We start from the raw sequence: 24,458 nt of genomic DNA, 5'->3' as shown, positions 1-24,458 counted from the left end.
TGTGTTTCTATGGTTTGGTTTTGGTAGGGTTAGCCTGTCTAAAACAACATTTTTGAACAGTACTTATTTGAAGGGCAGTTGTATTCAGTGCCTCAGAGTTCATTGGTATCTGAAATGCAGTAATGTATTTTTATTGAGAGGATGAAGATGAGGAGTTCTTTGATTAGGCATGAAATAGGCTGATCAAGCTTTCTTGTTAAGGTAAAGGGATTATTCTTTATTCCTGGTTAGAAAGCAGAAGGATTGCCTAGAAAAGAGTATCATCTGAGTACAGGAAGAAATCACAAGAGCTAAGAAGGAACAGGTGGGAATAGCTGAATGTGGAAAAAATACAAGGAAATCTATGAGAAGCAAATAAAGAGCGACATGTGCAGTAAAGGAAAAAAATGTGTCAAGGAAAATAATTATTGTGTTTCTGTCTCTGTTGTGGGGAGAGATGATAAAGCTGTTGGGTGAAAGCTTGTCTTACTCCCCTGGATGTCCTAGATGGTGAAGGTGTAAAACAGTGTGTTAAAAGGAGGTGGAGTGAGGTATGAGTGAGGCTCCTGACGGGGCTCATGGCCAGTATTTACACTGACTCTAGAAAAGCTGACCTGTGGTTGCTTATTACACAACTTAGTATATAAGTTTGTGATGAAGAGCTTCAAGGTGTAGCACAACTTCCAAGTCAGTGAGAGCACCAAACCAGCTTTTTTGTGTTATCCAATATATGAATGCTTCAGGAGTTACTTTTGAGGTAATTAACTTTCAGACTTTGGAGTGATTCAAATGTGAACCCAAAAATTGGTCATTCTGTCCAAAAGTTAGCAATAGAAGAAAATTAGCAGCAGGAATGGAAAAAATGTTAGTCTTAAAACTTCTGTTGATGTCCTCTATCCTTTTACCTTGCTTTTCCCAAGTGTATGGGAAGGTAAAGGTACGTAAAGCTTAGCATGCTATCAAGAAGGTCACTTTTAGTTCAGGTAATGAAAAGCAGTAACAAGCTTCCAGACAATCCTCTTATATCATAACTGCATTCTTCTGTTCCGTTTTTTTTTTTTTTTGCTTCTTTTCAGTTGTTTTTCAAATAGTGTACAGGAGTAAAAGCAATTTAAATTTTTTAATAGTGTAAAATAGTATCCACTTTATTCTCAATATGAAGGCTAGTTGAGTGTAACTTGCCTTGAGTTGACAGGGATACTAAGATTATCTGCAGCTGTAGACAGCTCTTGCCTATTCCCCTTCCCCAACCCCCCTCCCACATCAGATTTTCATTATCTGGCATTTAAGATAACTTTTTATGTCTACAGGGATTCATTGTTTTCTCCTTTTCCATTAGTCAGGGTTTGTATAACATGATAGCTCTTAAACTAGTCCTGGGATTAGTTTGTACAGAGCAGAATGTTTTCCGAAAGTGACTGTTGTTTTGAATACTTGGCAGGTGTTAGTGCTATCAGTGTAATGCAGTGGCATGTGCAAAATTTGTAGGCATTGAGATGGCAATCTCCTGCTAAAGGTGAATAAAGACTAGTCAAACAGGTCTCTGTAGCTGATATGTGTACAGATGAGTGGAAAAAAAACAACTGAGCTAGCTTGATGAATTTATTGGTTACTTTTGGATTTATTTTTATTAGCCCCTCAGAAGATTAAAGATTAGTGTTGGATTTAACTTTTTCTTATTCCTGTGTTGTGTGGGCACTCTTTGCCCACTTATGTTGCCATTTTTACTTGAAATACCACCCATGCTGCATGTGGTTAAGCTGAAAACTAATTATTACTGGGACAAGCATACCTTAAACTAGCCTGCTGGATGAAGAGATGCTGAAGAAAGAATATGAAGAAGTTGAGATCATGTTCAAGATCGGTAACTTAATTTCTTTTCAGTGTGCATAATTTGGTAGAAAAATAGTCACTTTAGTTAAGTATAAGTTAAATTACATCAAATACCAAGTAACTTCTTAATAGCAACAGAGTAAGTGAGGGAGCAAGACTTCTAACTCATACACAACTTGGGGGTAATTTCTTTCCCCAAATTCCTTTAATTTCTCCAACATCATCTGTTGGCCCTTGCCACGATGAATAACTAACTGCTAAGGTTTATTACTAAGGGTTGGAGAAGTGAAGTCAAGAGCTGTTAAGCTTAATATGATTTTAAATTTATTTGTGAAGATTCATAATTGCATTATAAAAACCCAGTTCCCAGCCCTTCACCAGTGCTTCTGTTTCTGTGTTTTAAACACTTCAATGTGCTTTTGATTTCAACAGATAAACTTTCTTGAAAGAGAAGTAATGTTATTATGACTTCATTAAATCACTGTATCATTTAAAAAGACACTGTAGTTCTAAAGATATCAACTATGAGAAATTGATGGTTGTGACCATACCATTAATCACTTTGTGGGAAATTTAAATGCATCCTGTTGAAAGTTTCAATGTGTTATTGATAGCCAAGGTAGCATAAAACAATCTAGCTCTGGTAGCTAGCAAATGTGTAAATAGCCATTTATCCAGGATATGGTGTACAGGAAGAAGCATAATAAATTCTGTGTAGCTGTTCCAGCAGTTTGAGGTATCAGAGGTAGTTCAGGCTTCTACCTGAAGGTTTAGTTCCAATCTTTAAGGTCCTGTCCAAACCAAACTATTCTATGATTCTATATGTCTAACACAACTGTCAGGTTCAACAGCTGTAAAACAGTAAGGTATTTTACTATAACCAGATTATCACAGTTGATGTATCAGTGTTTTCACCTGAATATTTAATAACTTATGCTACCTCCTGATAAATCAGAATGGAAACTATTATGGAGAAGCAGATTTGTGTAAGCTTCATGGAAGATCTTTAAACGATTCTGCAGAGAGTGTTCTGCCTTACAGAAAGAGGTGAGGACTGTGTGACTCTTTAGAACTGTTAGTGAAAGTTCTTGTGATGAATTTCCAGAGCTACTCTATAGCTGTGTCTTTTGAGTCTCAAGAGATATGGTTTAGGTATAATAAATTGATGTGGCTACATATGGGTGAAAACTGAAGTGAAATGAAGAGCAGTTAATGATGGTGTCTCCACAACTGAGACTGCTGTGAAAAGAGGTCCTGAATTGATTGCTGTAAGTAAGTAGGACAAGGCACTGGACAAAGGAAGAACAGTGAGTGTTATTAACCTGAAACTTGTCACTGGTGGCACCAGTGCAGGGGCAGTTCGTCTGCATTCTGACCTCTTTTCCGGATTGTAAGGCACTTAAAGCAAGTTTGTGGATACTGTGGATGACTGTGAGGGTCAGTTCATCTGCTGGAGACTGGGGCTAATTGAATGGGATGTCCGCAGGTCAGAAATGACTGTTGGAAACCTTGTGAAATTCAAAAGCAAGTGCCAAGCCAAGTCTCTCTGGGGAGGAATGACCCCATGCAGCAGCAGAGGTGTAGGCCAGACTGGTGACAAGTACCTTTACAGGAAAGAACATAAGGGTCCTTATGGGACAGTATGTGCCTTTGTGGTGCAAAAGCTGAAGAGCACACTGGGTGTGGTCAGCCAGTTGAAAGAAGCAATTATTCTCTACTATTTGGAGCTTGTGAGACTGCACCAGAAGTATCATGCAGAGTTTTGCGCTCCCAAATATGAGGTAGGTGCTGAGGTGCCTGTGAAAGGCCACTAAGGTAGGGAGTCAGCACATGATGTATGAGGAGGGCAGGAGAAGTGAGTTTGTTCAGCTTTGAGAAATGTCTGAAGTGGGGGATCCTAATTGCTGCTGGCTCTGTTTAATAGGCAGTGAGAGGGAAAATGAAGACAGACTCTCCTTCGCTATGCACAGGGAAAGGATAAGAGACAGCAGACACAAGCTACAACAAGGGAAATCACTATAATGTGTTAGCAGTATGTTTTCCCACACAGAATGAAGCACTGAAACAGGTTGTGGAATCTCTGTCCCTAAAAATATTCAGAACCTGACTATGGTATGACCTCTGAGCAATTTGATCTGTCTTCAAAGTTGGCCTTGCTTTCAGTTGGAGATGGGATTGGATAACCTCCAGAAGTCCCTTTCAGTCTAAATGAGCCTCATACTGTGCATGGGCAGGCAGGAGCTAGTGTACTATAGTTGCTAGCCCTGGAAGAAAAGTAGAAGTAGTTGGGAGTTTTCTATTTAGATTAAAATGTCAAAGTAAAGTCTGAAACAAGTTTTTCCTACAAATCAATTTGACTTCTAAAAACTTACTTTAAAATTGGATCCCGTTGTTACTTCCTAATGTAAGTTTTAACTGTTAGAGAATTTGTTAAATAAAGATCTGCCTACATCTTTTTTGCTACTTCAGTAAGTAGCCAGTAAGACCAATCTTGTACAGCACAGAGCTGGGTGACAGTGTGAGACATACTGAAAAATGTAGCTCAGCAGTAAATTGAGCAGCTATTAAACAGCATTCCCTAGGCTTATTGTCAGGATGCAGTTCCTGGACAAAAAAGGGTTAACTTTCTGGAATGGCCTGCAGCGAGCTGGCCTTAAGAGCTAAAAAAAAGCCAGCAGTGTCAGCAATGCAGGGGGCAGCAGGCATCCCATAACTTTGTAATGTAACTGGTAACACATCAGATTTTGTTATGGACAGTTGAGATTTGCTGCTCCTGACAAAATAAGTTTATTTCATATTTCATTGTATGACCACAGTTGTTCAGTATTGGCAGATAACACTAAAACTTTACAGGTAATTGAAAATGTGAAGTTAATATTTAGCTGCCTTTCTGAGGTTATTTGAGACTTTGCTACATTACATAGTGCAGAGTACAGCTTCCCTTTTTACATAGTGCAAAGTACAACCTCCCTTCTCTTCCCCCAGACCTCGGTTCTCCCGAGAGTAGGTGGTATGTGGAAAGACAACATATAAAAAGTGAAGGAGGGATCTGCATAAGGCAGTCAGGGCTTTCCTAGGGATTGAAGGTCTTGTTCCTTCCTCTAGAAGGACATCACACACGCATCAGTGTTCCTGACCAGTTTTTAATGGCTTTCTGGTTTCAGTGTGGGAAGTACAGTGCTGGGGGCAGGGAATGCTGCATGTTTACAACTGTTACTGAATGCTTAAAATTTTAGGTACTACTTACTAATTTCACAGAAGAACAGAAACTCCCCAGAACCCAAAATCCTGATAACGGAGTGTTTATTTAAAGCAATTCAGAAATTTTGCTTGTGCAGAAGTTTTTGGTAGCTATGTGGACCATGTGCACTCATACCACTAAATGCAGTGGGTAGTGTCTCTGATTCTGCCATGTCCATTTCTCCATTTCAAGTTGAAGTGATGTTCAGTTCCATGTGACTTGAATTTTTGCCTTATTGTTCCTACATAAAAATAATATCCTACTAAAGACAAAGATGGTAATACAACAGTATTTTTTCATTTACCTTGTTCTCCCCAAAGTGGCTGAAATACCCTAGATAGTTGGTTTTGTGGGTGGTTTTTTTTTGTTTGTTTTAAATTATCCCAAGTCAGGAGGTTTGTGCTTAAAACTTCTGTCTTGGTTAGGTTAGGAATTTCATAGACCTTGCTTTTCAGTATGGCACACCTTTAAATGTTGATAGTTTTGGTTTGTCAAAACCAGCCAGCATTTCTGGTGGTGTATGTCAGAGTTATTTGGGGGTTTTTGTTGATTTGTTAAACTGCATTGTGCTGATACTGAATGAACCAAGACAAAGGAAAGCAACCTGTGTACTCCTAGCTTCGGCTTTGTTGTCTGTTGTTAACTGAACAGCTCAGAAATCCTTCTCCTTTTGACCCCTACCTTTGAGTAGGTAAAATATAGCACAGTTCTAGGACATGTAGCTTGAATGTGATCACATTTGTATTAAACCTTATGTCTGAACATAAAGTTAAACAGTAATTGTGAAATGCAGAAATTGACAGTTAATCGGTTCTCTGCATTGACTTAGGTTTGCCTTGATAATGAATGAAGAGGTGGAGTCTGACAAGTGCAGTGTAGTATGGGAAGAACAGAAAGTATAGAGGTATGGAAAATTAAGTTACTGAATAACAAAATAATTAAGTACTGATATAGCACTGCACAAGTCTATAAATACAAGCACAGAGATATGCTAATTCTTGATTTGTATCTTCATTGCTTCTCCTAGCCAGCTGGGCTGTCATTTCAGCTTGTATGCTGTGCAGTCCTATAATTAATATGTAGATTCTGGCTGACCATTACACCTTTCCTGTGCTGCCTGGTGTAAATACTATGAAATGCGTGAAAGATCAGGTATTAATTAATTTGACTTCCCTAGTCACTGAACTTTCCCTGAGGAACAAGGACTACTGAACCAGAGGGAGGGTCTGTCTGATGAAGTAAGGCGGAGGGTTCTTTTCCAAAAGCATTCCTGACTTGTGAGGAGGGTTTTAAGATATACATGTTGAGATGGCCTCTGATTTTTCTCTAATCTGACGAGAAGCAAAGATGCAAGGAGCAATCAACAAGTGTCCAAGGGGGCTATGATGGAAGTTGGTTTTATCCCTTCCATTGTGAAGGCAGCACAAATGAGCACAACTGTGAACTTAGGATCTCACTGGAATTCCAACAATGTTGTGGAATAGCTTGTATGGCTGGAGTCATGCAATTTGCTGGATTTGTACCTTTCAGGAAAGGCAGGCTGGCAAGGTGAGGAAGAGTGTCTAGAATGCTTGGAGCTAGACTGGTGTGGCTAAACAGAGCTGGAATTCAGGAAAAGGAGAGTTTATGAGCTTTGGAAGAAGGGGCAGGCGGCTCAGGAGGACTACAAGGATTGTTGTGATGTTTGCAGGTAGAAAATTAGAAGAGCCAAAGCCCAATGGGAACTTAATCTGGCTACTACTGTAAAAGAAAGTAAAAAATGATTTTTATGAATACATGAGCAACAAAAGGAAGGCTAAGGAAAATCTCCATCTTTTATTGAATGTGGGGTAAGGGTGATGTATATAATGAATTCTTTGCCGCAGTATTTAATGTTAAGACTAGTTGTTCTTTGGGTACCCAAACCTCTGAGCTTGGAAGACAGGGATGGGGAGCAGGATGAAGCCCCTGTAATCCAAGGATAAATGGTCAGTGACCTGCTTTGCCACTTAGACACACACACAAGTCTGTGGGGCCAGATGGCATCTACCCAAGACTACTGAGAAGTCTGTCAAAAGTGCTCACTAAGCCACTTTGAATCATTTACCAGCAGTCCTTGTTCTAGTTCACTGGAAGTTAGCAAATGTGATGTCCAGCTACAAGAAGGGCTGGAAGGAGGATTTAGGGGACTTACAGGCCTGCCAGCCTGACCTCAGTGCCAGGGAAAGTTATGGAGCAGATCATACTGAATGCCATCACTCTGCAGGTGTAGATATGGCACTTAGGGACTTAGTTTAGTGGCAGTCTTAGCTTAATGGTTGGACTCAGTGATCTTAAAGGTCTTTTCCAGCCTCAGCAATTCTGTGATTTTTAAATCCCACGTCTGGACTGAGATAACTCCATTCAATATAGGCTGTGGTCCAAGGGACTGGAAGACAGCTTGGGAGGCACAGGTACAGGGCCCTGGTGAACAACAGATTGAGCAGTATCAGCAGTTTGTCCTCACAGCGAGGAAAGGTGACCTCATCCTGGCTCTGCTAAGCATGACAGCAGATTGAGGGAAGGGATCCTTTACCTCTCTTTGTCACTGTAGCACTGTGTCCAGTTTGGGGCTCACGGTCCCAGGGGGACACTGAGCTACCAGAGTGGACAGCGGGTCACTGTTGACTGGAGCACAGGGTGTGCGAGGAGAGACTGCAAGACCTGCGCCTGATCAACCTGGAGAAGGGAAAGCTGAGAAAAAGGAACCCTTACTTTGCTGCCTGATGAGAACATATCAAGAATGTAGATCTACACTTTCTTCAGAAATGCCTCCCAGAAGGGAATAGGAGCAAGCTGAAGTGTGGGAAATTCTGAGCCAATGTAAGGAAGTAAAACTTCTCTGTGAGGGAGCAGGTGCCCAAAATATTTGAGGAATCAATCTTCTGTGGTAATATTCCAAACTTGACTGGATGAATTTCCAAGCGGTCTGATATAACTCGACCTAGTTTGAGCAGGACTGAGTGGCCTTTTGAGGTCCCTTGCCTCTTTACCTGCATGAAATCATTATTCTCTACATCAATATTAGAGCTTCTTTGCCTTTGCCAATGATAAATGCATTATGGAGAAACCTGTGCCTAGGAGTTCACTTGTGTTTGTGGGTAATTGCTAGGTGACCTAGTTGGAAATGATCACTATAGCTTACATCTGTGTTTGACATGATCTGTTGAACACTTTGGAGACATCACAGGATTTCTTTGGAAGTTTGGTTGGTTGGTTTTTTCCCCTCCCCTCTACAGGCTGGTACTGATGAATTCCTGGGACTTGAGTCTGAATGCTTCTGTCTGACAAATGAAGTCAGAGTGATTAAGTCAAGAGTATCTTAATAATGCTCATAAGTTAGACTCTGGGATAGACATGAGCTTTTTGGGTAATCTAGCAAGATGCGCATTATAGCTATCCTCATGGTTAGGATGGCAGCTTATGTAAATACTGCTGTGTAGCAGAAAAGTGACTTGCTACTTTATAATGAAAGAGAACAAACAGTAGTGACAAGAATCCTATAGTGAACATTTTGTATTGTATTTTTGGGTTCTTATTGAGTTGCCTTGTTTTATTTCTGTTAGTCTGTGAAATGGCAAGTTTATTATATGGTAGTATTGAAACAACAACCATTTAACTTGGAAGGAAAGCTGTGTTTTGGACTGGGTTGGCATCTGGAACACCAACCCATGTTTTTGCAAGTTTGTGGCTAGGTGGAAGAGAACATGTTGCTGTGTTATTGGTAACTTCCACATTTTGAAATGAAGCAGAAATGATGGGCAGTAACTCCTCATACTTCTATGATATTTAGTGCCCAATCCCTCACCCCCAATTTCTCTTCCCCTTGAAAAAAAAAAAAAAAGAAAAGGTGGATATTGTGATAGCATTCAATAGCATTAAATTGCCTCTCCAGATAAGAAGTGGAGAGGTCTGGAGTTTGGAAGGAAGTGGCAGGGTATTTATTTATCTGACCAGACCGATTAGCAGTCACTGTGATCTGGGAAGTTTTTCTGGAAGAATTCATGTGCTGGAAGCTATAGTTGTAGGTGGTGCTGGAGGATAGTAGGATCTTGTCTATTGCATTTCCTGGAGTATGAGGTGCCTTTATTATCATAACTACTAGTTGCTGGTAACAAGTTGGAATGAAGATGAGTTACGGAGTTTTGAAGTACCTTAAGAAACTGAGTGATTAAACAGTTAAGCAAGCTGAAGTGTAGATGGATGTTCAGTGATGCCCATAAGGCATCCTTTGTGGAGGAGAGTATTAAGCTTTATGTGTATGAATTATTATAATACATAGTATTTGTATAATTGCAGAGAAGGCCTTGAGTATGTGGTGGTCAGTTCTGTGAACTTTGCCAAGAGGTCTGTTTTGAAGGCAGCTGCCTGTACAAGGTCTGAACTAGGCAGTGCACTGTTGGGAAGCGTGTCCTCTGTCATGATGTTGTATTGGCATCCTCTTTGAACTTTAAGTGTAGTAACACCAGCTTTGACATTTCCTAGCCTTGAAGAGTATACTAGAATTGAAACCTTTTAAGAATAAACTGATGTCCAGAGAGTGTTAATTTTTGTGTAATGTGTGACATTGTCTGTATCATGAAAGGCAGTTTATATATAGAAGTCAGAAAAGCTGAAGGACTAGCTGACTAAAACTTTGTGATTAGGTGTTCCTGTATATTTCCTGAATGGAATTCCTGTCATCACCTTGAACTCACAGCCCTGCAAATAAATGAAGAAATTGAGCTTTTAAAATAAATTTTAAGGAAGGAACATTAAAGTTATGTCTAAGCATAAGGTTATAACTCAACGTATTATTGAGCATGCTCAGGAGTTACTTTTCTCAAAGCAGAAGGCTGTAATTTTTCTTAAATCTTACTTGTTGCTGAGAATAAGACTTGCTTGTAAGGAGTGATTTGAGGATGCCACAGTGACTTAACTAAGGACAAACTGAGGTTAACAGAGATTTCATGGGCATTTAAATATACAACTTTGAAGAGTTAAAAGCTTTTTACAAAACACATGATTAAAGATGAATATCTGCTTGTGGATCAGAAGACAAAAAATTAAGTCACAGAGGAGACTGGTCACCTGCTGTGAGCTGGCTGTTGTTCTGATGAAGAGGAAACCTTTACTGCAAAAGTAACTAAAGGATACAAACAGAAGGAAATGAGAAATAAATTTGATAAGAATGTAGGTATTTATTTGAACAAGTTGCAATATTCAAGCTAAACCCAAATACAGCTGACCTGAGGATGAAAAAAGTAGCTGAAAGTGCTCTGTTTTAGGTAAGTATGTGTTAGCTGAAAGCACTGGTGATGTTTCGTAATGTATTTTAAGTTGTACTAACAGAGCATTAAAAATGGAATTAATTTGCCACTCCAGATATCTTCAGAGTTAATGTCTATTTTGTGTTTTTGTTATTTCCTTCATGCGTAACTGGGTTGGTTTCTTGATTTGCAAAGCAAGTGGAGGATAGTTTTAAACACAGCAGGTTGCTAGGAAGAGGACTTGGAATGAGGCTTGTAAAAGCAGTGTATTCTGAAATCTTCTCATAGTAGTAAAGTCTGGGTGAACCCAATGGTCATGCTAGAGCAAGTGGTATAAGTGTATGGAATAGAATGTTGCAAGTAAGTTCCTGAAACAAGAACTTTTCATTAAGTCCTTCAGTATGTATGTCATATTGGCTAACAAGAACTTGAAGGAAGACTGGATTATTACTTTACTAAAAATGTCTGTTAATCATACAGTAATGAAGCCAATAAAATCCTTGATCATGTGCAGGATCATCTTAGGTTAATTTGGGAGTTTGTTTTGGGTTTTTTTAATTACTAAATATCAAACTTTTCTAAAGGTTGGGGAGGTTTGTCATTTTGGCCAGGGTGTTCATATGAGAAATTCATGTTCTGTAGCATCAAAGGTTTTCTTTATTTCGTTGGACTTGGTTGCCTGTTTTTTGTGCTTCTGCTTTTGTTTTATTTATTGCTTTATTGGTTTATCTCCTTCCTAATCTTCACAGGCATTCTCAGTGTTGCAGGCATTCTCTTTTTGCAGTGTTAAGTACTTCAGGACCTTTATCAGGTTACTTTTTATGAGAATAATAATCAGTTGTTCCAGTCCTTTCTTGTAGGTCATGTTTTCTAGGCCTTTGAGCACACTTTGCTTTCAGACTCTCTGGATGGCTAATATATGATGTGTGCTGTTTAAGCTGAACAACTCCAGATGGAGCCTCATTGATGTTGGCTAGAGCAAAGTATACTTCTAGATTAGCATATTCTATAGTGTCACTTTCAGTTCTTGAAATGTAATCACCGTACACTTGCTGTAGCTTTCAGAACACTCTTTGCTCTCTAACCAGTTATTTAACATCCTGTATGTGTTACTTAGACCTATTCCTGCTGGCTGCTAGTCTAATTTGGACGCACTACCGCTTGAAGGGTTTTGTCTGCCTGTCTGGGAGAGGTTTGTTATGCGTAACTTCACTTGTTTCTCTGTATATAATGCATTAGTCAGCAGCCCCACCAAGATTCAGATGTACAACTGTCCTTCTGACCTCCAGTTATCTGTTACATATTTTGGTTGTGTGTTTAAACTGGATGCTATATAGGAGGACTTCAACCTTTCCCACCAGATCAGTTTGTCAGAACTATTGACTCATCTTTTGTGTTTCAGAAGATTTGTAAGATCATCTGGAACTCTTTAACGAACTTTCCAGTCAGAGGTTTGTCTTACATTAAGGATTGCTTGTTTCAATCTCTTTTGCATATTTATGCCTACAGCTCTGATGCTCAGGGATTTGAGTTTATTTAAATGGCAGTGTGAAGCATTCTGTGGTGGTTAGGAAGTAGTGGTGTGTATATGGATAACTTTTGAGCTACTTCTTTACTCTTACTACTAGTTTTTTGAAGGCGTGGTACTTAGAATGAGATGTTCTCCTCCAGTCCTGCTTTTGAGCCTGGCTCATTTGTTGGAAAAAGAGTACCTCATTGTCCCACTTTTTTTCCTTTTAAAGGAGGTGGGATTGGAAGATTTGGTTAAACAGAGTTGGAAATATTCATTACAGAAGAACTTCCAGCTGCCTCATAGCATGCCTTAACTATTAGTTCAACATGTTTTGTAAACATCTGAAAGCTTAGTATCAGGATAAACATGTATGTCTTAATTTGCTATGTGTTAATATGTATAGAAGATTACCATGTAAGCACATGTAAAATGGACATTGATGTTAATATGGTTTAAGTCAGAATTCCAGATGAAGTTTTAAAGTTCATGGGACTTTGTAAACATTCTTAGTGAGTAGTTACATCTAAAATTTCAACCTTATAAAATTGGCTAAGAGTATCCTTCCCAACCCCATTTGAATCACAAGCCTTACATTCTTTAGCTTCCTATAGTGTCTTAGATTGTCCTGCTGCTTGATACTAAAGGTCTGTGCAGCATGGTGGGAAGCAGAGTAGGCAGGGGCACAGGTGCTGTCTTATGTGGAGTTAAACTAGAACAGAAGGACCAGTTCACATATGAAAATGGCGTTCTGAAATAAGAATGGTGGGTAACAGCCAAGTCTGACTTCAAGGGCAGAGCTTTTTTTGAAGCTCCAACTCATGCCTGTGTGAGTTGGGTTCAAGCTGATAAACTCTGAGTTGCAACTACTTTTTCTTTGACTTTGTGTTGCATTTGAAAGGAATAAGATGAATGTGTCTTTACAAACAGACCTGCAAATCTGCTTGTAGATAGGGCTAGGAACTTAGAGATAGGGAAGTAACAGAAGAAAACTCTCAGTTCTAGAAGATGTTACTAATCAACACACAGTGTAGCTCAGCCAAGGCCATGTTACATTCCTGAACCTAGAGAAAAAGAACAAAGACTTAATAGAATTATGAATAGGTTTTTTTCTTTTATATGACAAAAGGGGGGGGCGGGTGCATGTTAGAGGGGAGCGTAGAATAGGCGATTCAAGAAGTCTGTACCTTCTGAGTACCTCAGCCAATGCGGAAAGGAAGAGGGTGTTGCGGCCAGGAATTAGGATAAAAAGGGGGTTGCATCCCCCAACAATTCGAGAAACCCCAGGAGAATGCCCCATGGCCTCTCCCTTTATTCGAATAAATTTACAGGACTTCTCTGTCTCTTTTTTGGACATAAACCTCTGGTGTTTGTGAATTCATTTTCCTGACACATTTAATTTTCCTGACTCCTCTACATTGGAGTAAAGTGTCTCTTTGAAATCTGTTCCTTTGCTCTGTGTTGCAAATGTCAGTCTTGTTGATGGTTGTTTATTGTGGAGCTGAAGAGGTTTGCATACTGTGTCATCTTTGACCCCTTTGTGCTAGGATGACAGTTCTTCATCCAGTATTGCAGTACCTGGCCTTTTAACAGGCAGTGTGAGTCCTCTCTCTGGGCTCTGCTCTGGTTGCTATCTTGCAAATAGTAGCTGTAGCCTTCCCAACAATTATTACTATTCCCTGCTCTTCCTATGTAGATACATATGTTGATTCAGCAACTAGAGAGAGTTGAGAGAAGAGCTGATGGAAGAACTGGCAGTCTCTTCCATCAGCTGTGGGGAATAAAGGAGCAGAGTAACACAAGCCTCCTGGCTCAATGGTGTGATATCTTGTCAGCTGTACCCTTAGGAGCAGCCAGATGGAGGTTCAGAGTATTTCAGAATTCTGCAGAACATCCTGTGATAGCACTTAACTGAGAATCCGTCTGTCTTGAGCTTGATGTTAGTAAAACCCTTCAGCAACAGTTAACTTTTGAGACAGCACTGAAATTAAGAGGCTGACCTCTTCATGCATTCCCATGCTCAAGCAGTTCTCGTTGCCAGTCTCTTTGATTTTTAGGTATACTTGGAAAAGATACAGCTTTATGTAACTTTATTTTATAATTTTCAACTAGAAATTATGTTCCTCTTACTGTGGTTTTTTTGTAAGATGTCAGGCTAAAGTCACCTAGAGGAGAGCTGTTCATACCACTAACAAAGTTAAGACTGGATTCTCATTTTGGGTTATTTGCAGGTTTAAAAAGTTAACATTCAGAAGTTAATAGAACCATTTCCAAGTGGTGGATTTGCATGAGCTACATCATAATGTTCTTCATTTCCTGTTGGTATTAGATAAAGCTGACCTCTGATTCAAAAGATAGAATCCCTTGAACTTCAGTAAAATGAAAAAATAACCTGAGAGAGCTTGAGAGTTTCAGCGGTCTAGGCTTCAGACTACTGAATTGCTATGCCTCATTTCACCACAATTTTTGCATTCTGGTAGGCTTTTGTATGTGTGTTATATTGTGTGCTAAACACTGAACAAGGTTTTAAGATTTGCTCTCTGAGGTGGAAGTAAGACATCCCTAGTTTTCTTATTTAAAAAAATGAGGCAAGTACTGTACAAAAAAAGGGAACTTGAGCTGAGTCCTGTAAATGCAATGCTTATGGTAGCTAATCTTGCGCTGTTTTTTAATCCCAGCTCGCTTTCCCCCAAAAAACTTGTTGACAAACTAGCGCTCCAAGCAAGGGTTGTGACAAAGTAGATCCTTAGGTAAGAGTAACACTGGGTTGTAATACTATCTCTTTGATGTAAGTGCAGTTTTTTCCTAAGTCCTTTCTTAGCACTTCTGATTGGAAGCTACTGTTGAGGCATTTTGTACTACTTAATCTTGAATCTCTTCCATTTCTTGGTTCTGATCTTTTTTTGACACGGTAATTTGATTGTGCCCTGGTGGTCAAAAGACACACTGACTTTGTCCCAGTCATTTAAGCATATATTTTTATAAAGCCTCAAGTTGAGGTTTCAGCTTGTTTTCTGCAGTCTCTTAAAGCTACTTGCTTTTCCAGCTAAGCAAATCTCAAAATGCCACTAGATTTGTGCTCATTGCATCTGTTACGTTGCCACTTGTGATTGACTGAGCTAATTCAGAAGGTTAAAACAGGAAGAGAACAAGTGAGGTTTTGTAGGTAGGGGTCTTTTAGGTACCTGATGAGTGCTGACACAGGAGGAGGAGGACTGCAAGAATAAGCTTTCTGATGTCAGCTGAAATTAAACTGACATAACAATAATGCTTAGCCTGATCTTAAGAGTGTTCCATGGGAAGGTCTACTGACATGGCAACTTGCTGTCACCAAAATGGGATGTTCTTGTTCTGAGCCATTCTTGACTGGAGCTCAGAGGAGTTCCCTGCCACTAGTGTATGCTAAGGCCACATATCCATGAGCTGAATAACTTGTGGATAGAGGGTAAAAAATTCAGTTTTCTGCTCTTCTGTAGTTTGGCCGTGTTGTCTTGTGGAAATAGTTAGCAGGTTATGGGAAATCAGTGGCTAGAAAGTGTCGGTATGGTCACCTTGTCTTGCCAGAAGTGTGCTGTTAAGTGGGTAACAAAATGCATTTCTTTTATAATTAGGCTTGTGCATGGCTGCTTCATATAGAAAATCTAAATCTGTTTATTGCAAAAAATAACAAGCCTGTAAATCTGGAAAGTATTCTGTCATTTCATAGCATGAATACTTTGTTGTTTTAAGAAGGTTGTTCATATAATTCATCAGTATCTTTTCTTCAGTTAGTGGTAGAAGCTTAATTAAGAATTGATATTGAACAGATTGTTATCATGGTCAGCATTTGATAGCACCTAGTTCTGTGGCTTTTAATGCTAGAAGTGAACCTTAGGGATTTCTTTGGTTTTGTTTACTCTTCAAACTTTTTGTCAAGTTACATGAGTAGAGTCAGTGCCTTGCTGTTTCAGGTAAGATCCTTGACTTTATTGCCGGCATGGCATTGGATCACTGTGATCAAAATTGAGTTGGTGCATAGGGACTTAGCTAAAACTGAATCATGTAAAGGCACCTGAGATAGCGATCTCATCAGGCTGCATGTGAAACAGTACAGAACAATCTTATGTCTTCCAAGGGAGCAAAAAGGAAAGGGAAGGCAGATCTGTAAAAACTTGGAAAAATATAAAGAAAAAAGTAAGAAAACCTTCTGATGCTGTGTTTACCTTGAGAAGTTACAAAACATTTTAATTACTGATTGAATACAAAGTGTATCCATACGGTTTGTTGAGGATGACAGACTTAAATACTGTGAACGTGAAGCAGAGAAGGTCAGATTTCAGTATTAGATTTCAAGAGGAAGAGGGCTAGGCCTCATTAAAACCAGAAATGTATGTCCTATGTGCTAGTACTTTGGATCAGTTAAGGACCTGAATAGGGTGGTCTTGAAGTGTCTTGTTCTTCAGAACCTTGTGCATTGTAAGCCTCTAAATGTGTTATTTTGGAGGAGACATGTAGCTCATTATTCAACTACAATCTGTGAGCAAAATACTGACTCTTGAGTGGAAGTCTTTATATCAAAGGAAATACTTACCTTAGAGTCTTGAGTCTTGGAGAGCCCTGAATATCTGCATGGTAATTAGCTTGCTAGTTTGAACTATTAGCTTGATTGCTCTGCAGCTAAGGCTAGTTAAAGAATAACTGGATGGAGATTAAAACAAGAGATACTGTTCCAAATTAAATATGTTGCATTGCATTGGCACTTCAGATTTAAACTGTTTCTAGAGCTTTAAACACTTTGGAGTCTGTATGCTGTTGTGTGAGCTGTATGTAAGTTCAAGTAAAATGATCCTCATAGATAAGCTAATTTTTTTTTTTTTTTTTTGGTCTTTGTAGTGTGAATATATGTCAGAAGATGAGATAAATGTAAAATTGTAAAATTTGGAGTAGTGATCTGTTAGCTCTACCTCCCTTGCTGGAAGTGAAGGAAAAAGATCTAACTGATCAACTAAAAGTATGTTTATGTCTATAAATATATATGGGTCCTGCTCAGTTCACTCTGTAAATCTTGAAAATAGCAGCAATGAAGAAGTTTGACTTCTGAAAATATTCATGTAATTCATGTGAGAACACAATGTTCTCATTGCACAAATGAGCTGTTAGAAGTATTCCTTGGTGGGAAAATTGTGGAGTGTTGACTTTTTAAATGTACTATGGTCATTTTGATGTTAAAGCCTCCAATTACTGGGAGCAGAGTTGTCAAAAAAAAAAAGGAAACAAAAAAAAACTTGTGTTCGATTAACTGGGATGTTTTTCCAGTTCAGTTTGTTACCTTCCCCAGAAGTCTGAGCAGGTTTTGTAAGTTCACTTGTGGGGGTTTTTCTATACTAAGTTGTTTGGGGTTATATATAGCTAATCACTATGTTAAAGCTTAATGCAGGTTAATTCAGTAGATTTAAATGTTGCAAAAAGCTGATTTCTGAATGAAGGTGTGTTTTTAATTACATTACTTAAATTACATTACAGGATATGTATATCCTGTACATTCTGAAATACATTTCAGAAATGTAACTTGTAAGCCTTATTTATAAGGTAGAAAGCAATAGTCAAATACTTTTTAAGGAGCACTCCACCTTATGCTTAAATGTAGCAATGGCAAGTGGAGACAGTTTGGGCAGAACTCTGCACATGCCAGTTTGCAAATAGTTTCCCTCTTTCCAGTGTCTGTTACCATAATGTGTTAGATAAGAGGCATGAGGAGAATAGCCAGAATGTTCTTCCTCTACTTGTCATGGCAGATATTCTCTACATGAAACATATTAGGAGTTTTCTTACTTGCTATTTTTTGTCCCCTCACAAGCCCCACTTAGCCACTGATGCATCAACAATATTGATCTAAAGTTCTGGCTTAGTTTGATTTATTTGTGTAACTTAAGGTGTTCATCCTATTGATGTTAGGCAGTAGTTTTATACTGAAGAAATCCATAGCTAAATCACTTTTTTGGGTGACTTCATTGACTCAGAAATGGTTTGAACAATGAAAAATCAATTGATGGGAAGCAGAGAGCTATTAACAATGGACTTGTACGTAAAGGTGTATAGAGATATTTTGCCTGAACACATGGCTTGCCTTTTGTGTGAACTTGGTGAGTGAAAAGGCAGCTCATGTCTCAAGTTGAATGACTTCTTCATGCTTAGGAGAACGGGGCTACTAAAATTTATACTTGGCTTTTGCTTCATGGGTGAACTTCCCCAGTAACAGCCTGGGTATTGATTTGGTATCTAAGGAGCATTTGAAATAGCTCTGTTAAAATCTGAGTGCAGGAAAAAGAAATACACTGTGAACTAAGAGTTTGGTTCTTTTTCATCAGGTTAGTTTGCTCTGAGAGAGCTAATGAGTGAAGTTTCTGGAGCATCTGTTTGGCAGAAGAAATTGTGAACCTGTGTTATATTGAACTGCTTTGTCCTAGTGGATTTCAGTTTTTGAAAGGAGGGTGGTGTAAAATGCTGAGTTCAGAATGTAGTTGCTACTGTGGAAGGCATTTTAGGTATTAAACAGAAATACATTGAATCCTAAGCAAGTGCTTGACTATGCCTACTCTTGCATATTTACTGTGTGAGAGAAGATCTTGTGTAAAGACGCCCCACCAGAGTGTAGCAGCAAGATTGCATATGTATGATGGTAAATGTCTTCATTAGGAAGTAGAGTAGGAAAGTTCAAGTTGAGTTCTTTGAGTGACTATCATTGTAAACATGGAGGTTTGTGGGATTTTGATAGGGGCTTTTTTGTTTGTTTTAATTGTTGCTTTGCTTTTTAAGTATTTACTGGTATGGTAAGTGCTAGAAGTTTCACTTATTTCTACTTACAAAAGATAGGACTTAATAAAGATTATTTAAGGAGAAACGCAAGTGTATAAGTTTAACTTAAATTTTTGCTTGATGCTCTGTATCAGTAATCAGACTGCTAAAAAGTAACATGTCTTGTTACTGGTTTTTTGATAAATGTGAATCAACAAAATGTTCATGTCTAGTTAAATGTCAGGTCATTTTTCTATGAAGGTGTGTATTAGTGGTAGTATTCTCTGAAAAATGGTTGATCTGTGCCTAGCTTTGATGGTTTTGCTTGAAATATGTTTCTGAAGTATTTCCACACTGTTGTGAATCAGTTATTCAGAAAAAAGTGGGAATTCTCTTCTAAAAAGGTAAGCTAATTACTGAAGAAGGCTTCCTGTGAAAAGCGAAGGACATAACTTTCTTCTGTAGCAACTAACAATTGCTTTGTTTTTAGGTGCCTTAGCTGGACCAGTTGTTGATCCACATGTGACAGCAGTTTGGGGGAAGAAGGTTGCACTGAAATGCATAATTGATGTAAATGAAACAATAACACAAGTTTCTTGGGAGAAGATAGATGGTAAAATTTCACAGACTATTGCTGTTCATCACCCTGAATATGGAATATCTGTTCAAGGAGAATACCAAGGAAGAGTGGCATTTAAAAACTACTCACTTACTGATGCAACAATCATCTTAAAAAATGTAAGCTTTTCTGATGCAGGAGAATATATTTGCAAGGCAGTTACATTCCCACTTGGAAATACACAGGCGTCAACAACTTTAACAGTACTAGGTAAGTCAGCTGCTTTTTGAAATGAGAAAAATTCTTAACTTACTAGTAAGTTGTATTTTACCATTTAACTTAATGCAAAATATGTGTTTGGTCTTTCATTACAGGTGTGTTATTTTTACTAGTGTCATAGAGGAGACTTCTTTTGGGTCTTGCTTCTTTAGAACTTGACTTGTTATTAAAAATAAATATTTTTTTAATAAATTAAAAAAAAAAGCTCCATTTTAGGCATTGTGCTTATACAGACATTTAGTTTGTATTAGTACAGTGCTTTAGAACTTTGAGACAATGTTGATACCAGGGACTTGTGTGTATGTGCTGAGAAGCTGCTGAACATGGCTTTAGCTACCACCTTGGCTGAATTCCCTCACAAATTCCCTCAGTTAGTACTAAGTAGTCACTGGTCTTCAGAAAAAGCAGGTATTTCTAAACCCTGCTGACGACTGGTTGTCTCAGTGAAATAACCCATCATCTGTAATTAGGTTAGAGTTCCTAGTGAGGTGGTAGATGTCCCATGCCTGGAAACATTCAGACGGGACTCTTGAGCAGCCTGGTGTAGTTGAAGATGTCCCTGCTTATTGCTAGGGGATTGGACTGGATGACCTTCAAAAAGTCCCTTCCAACTCAATTGTATGATTTTATAAATGTGTTGCTAACATGATAGTTTAATATAGCTGCTTGGGACTGGTGGTGTAAACTGTTCTTTGCACAGTGTAAATGTAAAGCAAAACTGTCTAGATGACTGCTGGGAGTTGTGGGAAGAGTCACTTTAAGCTCTTGACTGCTTGTGGATAGTCATAATGTAAAGCTTTTATAAACTTGTGGGTTTGTTTACACTAATTTTGTCCCTCTTGTTGAGGGTTGAGTATTGCTGTCATAAGGAATTAGTGCTGAAGTGCTAGTAACTCAGGTGTTACTGCAGTGTAAGGTAATATAATTACTCTGGAACTTGAAAGCCTGTTATCAAATTGCCCTCTCCTTAGAGTAGTATCCCTCTTGTGCTAGTGTAAGGTACTTCTGTATCTACTTCCAGGAGTCCAGTGATATTTTCTGTAGCTGAGGTGGTCATCAATACCTACTTCTGTAAGCAGAAATGCTTTTTAGGATCATCTCTTAGTCTTCAATACCTGCTTTTCATAGTAGAATATTCAATGGGGTTAATCAGACGGCTTTAGCACAGGATATAAACTGGTTTTCACCACAAGGGGGAGCAAAATAAATGCATCAAAGCAACTGGCTTAATCCAATTTGAAACCATTAACTTGACCAAAATTCTATGTGATGCACAAAGCATGTGGTCTTATGGCTCTCTTTTTCATCTGCCTTCCATCTGTACTGCAAGTGGCTGTCTGTGGTTATTGTAGCAGTCTTTTGACTTCAGGTTTCAGCTATTGTGCTTTACCAGTTAGCAGTGGGAAGTTCTTACTGTCTTGCCTCATCTTTTCTAGTCAGTTCCTCTTTCTAAGATTATTTCTTTTTTTCAGATAAATTAGTAGTTGTGTCCATTTTGCACTTGTAATCTCAGGTATTTGGAGGAACTTGGAAAGCACATGTATGTCCTGTGTGCTTATTATTCTACATTTGAAAGTGTAGAGGGACCACAACTGGTTTCATAAGATATGTATTATGAAAAATTGCAGTTGAAATAGGCAAAGTGTTGGTCAGGCATACAATGGTTCTGATCATAGCTTTTTTCTTCATTGATGTAGATGGTTGCCAATTGCTATAAGTCTCTCAGGATTTGGTATCAACCTCTAAATGGCAAAACCCAGCTGTTACTTGGCAAAGATGCCTTTACATCCTAGCTAGCAGCAGCTTCACTTGCATGTACTGCTAGGTAGCCAGCCCTCTGTTGGACTTAAGCTCTTTGGTTTTACAGTTTTCTTCCGTCCTTCTAGAAACTTTTTGCTGCACTGACTGCAGGCTTAAACAGTCAAAATACTGGAAGTAATGATTTTCAGAATATGCTGTAAATTAATAACTTGTGAACTTTCCTGGCCTGAACTCAGCAATTCAAGCTCATCAGAATCTTAGGGCATGCAATAGCTCTAATTTAAATCTTAATGTGACTTAAAAAATCTTCAATCTGACTGCATTGTCCCACTGGTCTAAAAAACTCTCCCTTAAGTAAGGAAGAAGTTCGTGTCCTAATGCTGAGGCTGTTTCCAGTTGAAGCAGGACTGCCTTTTTTCCTAGTCCCTGTCTGTTCTTATTTAGCAAAGAGTTTGTTTCCTTCCCATGTGTAGTGGACATACTTAATCATGTAGTAGATGCTTTTACACTGTAAGGTAGAGACACTGAAGACAAATGGAAGGAAAAATTAAGTCCAAGGTAAAATGCCCTGTGTTTTGCCACAGTGCACTGATCATTTAAGACCATATTTAGAACCTCTTCTGCACCCTGAGTTTAACAGACTTGCCATGTTTGGTGACTTTACCCACTCGCAGTTTGCTTTGCTTAGTGCTTCATGTTGTCTTAAGGAAATGCACTGTAAAGAAGAGGTTAACACAGTGAAAATATGAAAATGCTTTTAAGGTCAAACAGATATATTGAACTTGGCTAAAACTTTGGTTTGTCAAACTTACCTTGTTAAACTTGTGCAAAAAATGGCAAATAATTTTTGTGTCAAGCTGTTGGTTTCCCAAGTTGCTGACCAAATGAGGCAAACTGAAGTCTCAAGGCAGAAGAGATGCCTTGTCACAGGGTAGCTTGCGGAGCTGACATAATTTTTATGTTCCTAGCTTGAGTGCTGTCCATGACTATTTTAAGTACTTGGTTTGGTTTGACTCTGTCTTGCTAAGTTGGATTTCTCATCATGGGTATTGATAAAGTAGGTCGTCTTCTTCTGCAGTCTAGCTCTTACCAATGCTACAAGTGAAGGATGAGTGTCAAAGGTATAGGTCTATCACGATGTGAATTAGATCCCAGACACTCTAATGCAGAAATTCTTCCAGTTAGGAATTAAAAGATGATGTGTGTCAGGCAGTATAGACACTGGATCCTCTCAGACAATTCTAATGAAGTAATGGTGTTCAAGAAGTGCTAGTTGATGAGATGTACATGTTCTTCTTAAGTACTACAGAATAAATACTCTGGGCCAAGAAAAAATATCAAGTAGATGACAAATTAGTGAACTGACTGGCCTTAAGACAAAAAAGCAACCCCCCCCCCCCCCCCAAACTACTAAAACAAGAAAACAACCTTAGTAAGTTAATAATTAAGCATTAATTAGCAAACAGGATAAGGTACACAGAAAGATAGAGCTGCTGGTTTTGAGGCAAGAGAAAATAAGAACTTGAAATATTGTTTTGGAAAGAGGTTAATCAAGTACATGTCAGTTGTGATAAAAGGGATGACAATTCCCTGTGTCATGCTGTTGCCAAGGAACTAGTGAATTTAATGACAGGAAGAAATAATCTTTTTTGTGTTGTAATCATGCCAATTTCATCCAGACCTCCTGTGCCCAGTATGTGCAGAAGCAATTGAAAAAGGCTTATGAAGTACATGAAAACCAAGAAGCAGCTTTTTTGCTTCAAAACGTAATGCAGTAGGATTTAAGGCTCTTGTCTGGATGCTGTATTATGTTATTTTTTTTGTAAAGAGGTGTCAGGACTTAAGCAGTGAGAGATTTCTGATTTGTCCATGTTGAACATAAGGTGAAGGTAGAATAAGCAGGGTTAAATTAGGTGGTGGTCATGAATCAGTGAAAGGGCAAGCACAGACTGGCAAATGAGTTGAGACCTTTCAAACAGCTATACATCTAGCTTCCATGCTTCAGCCATCATGTCTTTAATATTCAAATGCAATTCATGCCATAATGTTGCTTTAGATGGAACTCTTACACTGTGGAAGCAGGTCCTGCTTTTTGGATCTTAGGGGGTTAGTCTCTTCCTTTGCCAGACATTGTCCTCACCATATTTTTCATTTGACCTGAATAGAGCATAATGTTTCTACTGAGTGGCTGTAGTAGCTTCTCTAATGCTCTTCCAGCTGCCTCATGTGTCCTCCACCAACACTGGGAGGAGTGAAAGTAAGTGAAAATCACATGATTGTGTGATTCACGTGGCACGCTGAATGGTCCTGGGATAAGAGGACTTCCAAAAAAAAAAAAAAAAAAAAACCACAAAAAAAACTTCCAAAGCCCATACTTTTTGGGTGATCTCTTTTCCAAACTGAAAATGGTAAAACTGTTTCACACTGTGAGGGATGAGATGCCAATGGCCCCTTGTAATTATGGATTCATTCACCAGATACTTCTCTTAATCCGTGGCTGAAACATCTAGAAAGGCCATAGAATAAGTAGCTGGGCTTCTGCTAGTTTTGCTTCAGTTGCTGGGACAAAGTAGTCCTAAATGATAAACTATAGAAATAAGTATCCTAACAGCAGCTGCTTTCCATTTTTCAGTATGCAGCTATTTAGTTATCTTGCAGTTGGTGTGTAGTACAAGAATCACAATTCATGGGAAGATGTGACAGTAGAAGCCTTTTATACATTTGTGATGTATAAAAAAAACTAGAGCACGGAAACACATAGGACTGGGAATAAGTATATTTTATGAGGCTGAGTAGTTTTGAATAGTTCACCTTTGTCTCTGGTTGACAAGTGTAAAACTAAGTATTACACAATGAACTCTAACAAATCTCTGGTATCACTTGAGAAAGTAGTTTTTTTCCTTATAATGATAATTATATATATAAATAGGAGAAAGTAGGCATTTTAAATTAGTCTATCATGCTTTCTGGATAGTTGAAGACTTTAAGAAAAAAGTCCAGTACTGACTAGTCTACTTTGGATTTTGAGATCTCTGCAACTAAGAGTTCTTGTTTACTTACGTATCCTTTCACAAAGAGGTGGAGGAAAAATTATGTAGTTGCATACTTTTTTTAAAAAGAAAAATCAAAGGAATAGAACATATCAAGCTTTTATTCCTATTAGTTGAAATTATTGGAGTCTACAGTTTTGGCATGAAATGCTAATGATAGCTGCTAATTTAGTTGATTTTACTGTTATGGAAATCTTGGGAAGGA

General features: G+C 38.5%; 1 protein-coding gene across 2 annotated transcripts in view; it reads left to right on the top strand.

The window, feature by feature from the left end:
* The window catches only part of NECTIN3 (nectin cell adhesion molecule 3), a 61,797-nt gene that overhangs the window by 5,177 nt on the left and 32,162 nt on the right, over positions 1 to 24,458 (top strand). For both annotated transcript variants that reach the window (XM_082277336.1, XM_082277335.1), the window contains exon 2: positions 19,095 to 19,433. In XM_082277336.1, coding sequence (XP_082133462.1) covers positions 19,095 to 19,433 — 339 coding nt within the window. The remainder of the gene's footprint in view (positions 1 to 19,094; positions 19,434 to 24,458) is intronic.

Source organism: Coloeus monedula (genome assembly GCF_965178545.1).
Source record: "Coloeus monedula genome assembly, chromosome: 3".
Classification (NCBI taxonomy): Eukaryota; Metazoa; Chordata; class Aves; order Passeriformes; family Corvidae; genus Coloeus; species Coloeus monedula.
Note: the sequence above shows the minus strand (reverse complement) of the source record. Positions and strands in the feature narration are given on the sequence as shown.